Source organism: Denticeps clupeoides, chromosome 4 (assembly GCF_900700375.1).
Source record: "Denticeps clupeoides chromosome 4, fDenClu1.1, whole genome shotgun sequence".
NCBI lineage: Eukaryota > Metazoa > Chordata > Actinopteri > Clupeiformes > Denticipitidae > Denticeps > Denticeps clupeoides.
The window spans coordinates 9,938,109-9,940,568 of record NC_041710.1 but is presented as its reverse complement, the minus strand read 5'-3'; the positions used below and the strand labels follow the sequence as shown (position 1 = coordinate 9,940,568).

The window sequence follows — 2,460 nt, the reverse complement described above, 5'->3', positions numbered from 1 at the left end:
AATAATATCCAACAACAACAATAATGCCGTGATCGTTTAGCCCGTGGTGTTCGATGATGACAATAATCATATAGATTTTAGAAATACCTTCATCTATTTCTCCATCCTCCACTCCAAACGCGCCTCACACGTTAACATTACACAATGTGTGTGTGTGTGAGTGAGGGCATGTCTATTTTAAGAGGACAGGAAGGGAGCGACGGGGAAAAAGTTCCCAGGAAGCACCTGCGGAGCGCCCCCCCCCCTCACAGACCCCCAACTTTATTATATGCGATGCACCCGACATCGCGTTTTTTTTATTAATTCACGATCACACACGGAATTATGGCTTTAAAATAAACTGGTAAATTGCAGAAATGAACGGAGTGGACAGAAATGTTGTATTTCATAAGAGCTTTTATTGCAGGTATCATAAATAGGGGGTCATTTAGAAATCATTTCATTTGTATAAAAATAGCATTTACATAAAAAAAAAATCAACGTTAAATTAAAATATATTATCGAGCGATTTAAAAAGAAAATTAAATACTACGTGATTGCCAGTGGCCTTAAACTTCCATAAGGAAAACGGAGACGTAAACATTTACAAGATTATTAATATATATATATATATGTACGCGCGCATACAACGCGCACGGGCACGAGCGCGAGGCTCGCTCACGAGACCAGGTCGAAGGGCGGCTCGTTCTCGATGTTGTTCAGCGACGACTTCAGGTGCAGCTTTCGGGGGTCCTCGGGGGTCCACACCTTCGCCGTCCGGATGATGTTCTGGTCCCGCAGCTGCTTCTCGTCCGTCCAGGAGAGCGAGTGGCCGGCGAGGGGCGGCAGCCCGTAATCCGGGTCGCTGGGGGACGGGGATCCTGAGGGAAGGAGGTACGAGAGGGGGGGGGGTTATTAATGAAAACATCCACAACAACGGTCGCAATGACACCGACGGCCCCTTCGGGCGCACGTACTTGTCCCCCGGTGGCAGATGATGACCTTCCTGGGCGGGTTCAGCGCGTCGCCGTGGTGCGCGCTGCGGATGGGCATGTCCGACTGCACCAGCTCCGCCAGGAAGTTGATGTAGCCGATGGCGAGGCGCAGCGTGTCCACCTTGGACAGCCGCTTCTCGTACGGCAGCGTGGGGATGTGGGAGCGCAGGCCCTCGAACGCGTCGTTGATGGACTGCATGCGTCGGCGCTCGCGCACGTTGGCGGCCTGGCGCAGCTGCTGCATCTCCGCCTCGGAGCGCATGCGCCTGCGCCGCTTGAGCAGGGGACCCGAGGGGGACAGCTCCGAGGTGCTGTCCGCGCACTCGTACGAGAAGGTGGAGGAGGTGGAGGAGGAGGAGGAGAAGGACAGGTTGCCCACGTCGCAGTAGTCGCCGTCCCGGTAGTACTCCTGGATGTGGCTGCTGAGGAAGTCCACGTCGTCCTCCAGGAACTCGTCCGCGTCCAGGTGGTCCCTCGAGGACTGGTCCGTGAAAAAGTCGTCGTCGTCGAAGTACGGCGAGGAGAAGGAGTCCAGGCCCGAGAACGGGTCCAACACGGTGTCCATGTTTGTTTGTCTGTTTGTTGTTTGCTTGTTTGTTTGTAAACTCGTTGCCCGGTAACCGGCGTCCCTCGCGTCGCTCGTTTTTGTCTATGGACCTTCAAGAGTTACTTCAGCTGAAGACCGGCACGCGAGGACACTTTATAACGACATCCGCGGGCGCGTGCCGTTAAAGCGGAGCGCCAACCAATCAGCGGCGAGGAGCGTGGACCGCGCACCTACTGCACCAACGCCGCCGGACACGCCCCTCGCCCCGCCCCCGCCCCCGCGCGCAATGTGGACACAATCTTTTTCTTTTTTTCTGATAACACAAAATAATAATAAACAACAACAACAAATGATTATAATAAACCATAAATTAAAAACAACAAAAGCCAATATGTACAATATTCACAAAAAGAACTGTAACTTATATAGCTCGACAGAAATTTTAGTAGGAATTGTGTCGTTCAGATTTTTGGGGTGTTTTTATTAAGCAGATATGAAAACATTAACGCCACTTCTGATGGTTGAATGAGCGACGCGTTTCCGCTTTTGGGGGGGTCCTTATTGTGCTGCGGGGCTCGGGGCAGGTATAGAAGCCACGGGGTCAGGTCTGTTGACCCCGCCACCTCAGGAGGGCAGGTCTCGAGCAGGTACGCGTCCCATTCACCGGCCCACCCCTCGCGTGCTCGAGTGAGCACTTCATTATCGGGGCGTCCGTCCCGCGCGCGCCCCCGTATCCGCCCCGAGCGGCGCGAACATTAGTAGAAGAGTCGCGCCGGTGAAAGGAGCTGTCACTTAAAAGAAGGTGGGAGGGGTGCGTCCGGGTCCTCATCAATCATCCGCTTCAGGACCCATACACCAAACAAATACCCCCTCACCCCTTATAATTATTATATTTTTTAACTCTATTAATCCCGAATGAAAATGTGGTGTGGTGATAAA

General features: G+C 52.7%; 1 protein-coding gene across 1 annotated transcript; it reads right to left on the bottom strand.

Moving 5' to 3' along the window:
* Positions 1-603: 603 nt before the first annotated feature.
* ptf1a (pancreas associated transcription factor 1a) lies at positions 604-1,836 on the bottom strand. Its single transcript, XM_028978169.1, has 2 exons — positions 957-1,836; positions 604-860 (listed from the first exon to the last, which is right to left on the bottom strand). Exons 1-2 carry the CDS (start codon positions 1,537-1,539, stop codon positions 658-660), a joined length of 786 nt encoding a protein of 261 aa, XP_028834002.1. The 5' UTR covers positions 1,540-1,836; the 3' UTR covers positions 604-657.
* Positions 1,837-2,460: the final 624 nt, after the last annotated feature.

Excerpts from the sequence above, each read along its gene's own strand:
- ptf1a (XM_028978169.1), bottom strand. The coding sequence starts at position 1,539 with ATGGACACCGTGTTGGACCCGTTCTCGGGCCTGGACTCCTTCTCCTCG. Across the intron at positions 861-956 it reads CATCTGCCACCGGGGGACAA|GATCCCCGTCCCCCAGCGAC; the intron begins GTACGTGCGCCC and ends TCCTTCCCTCAG.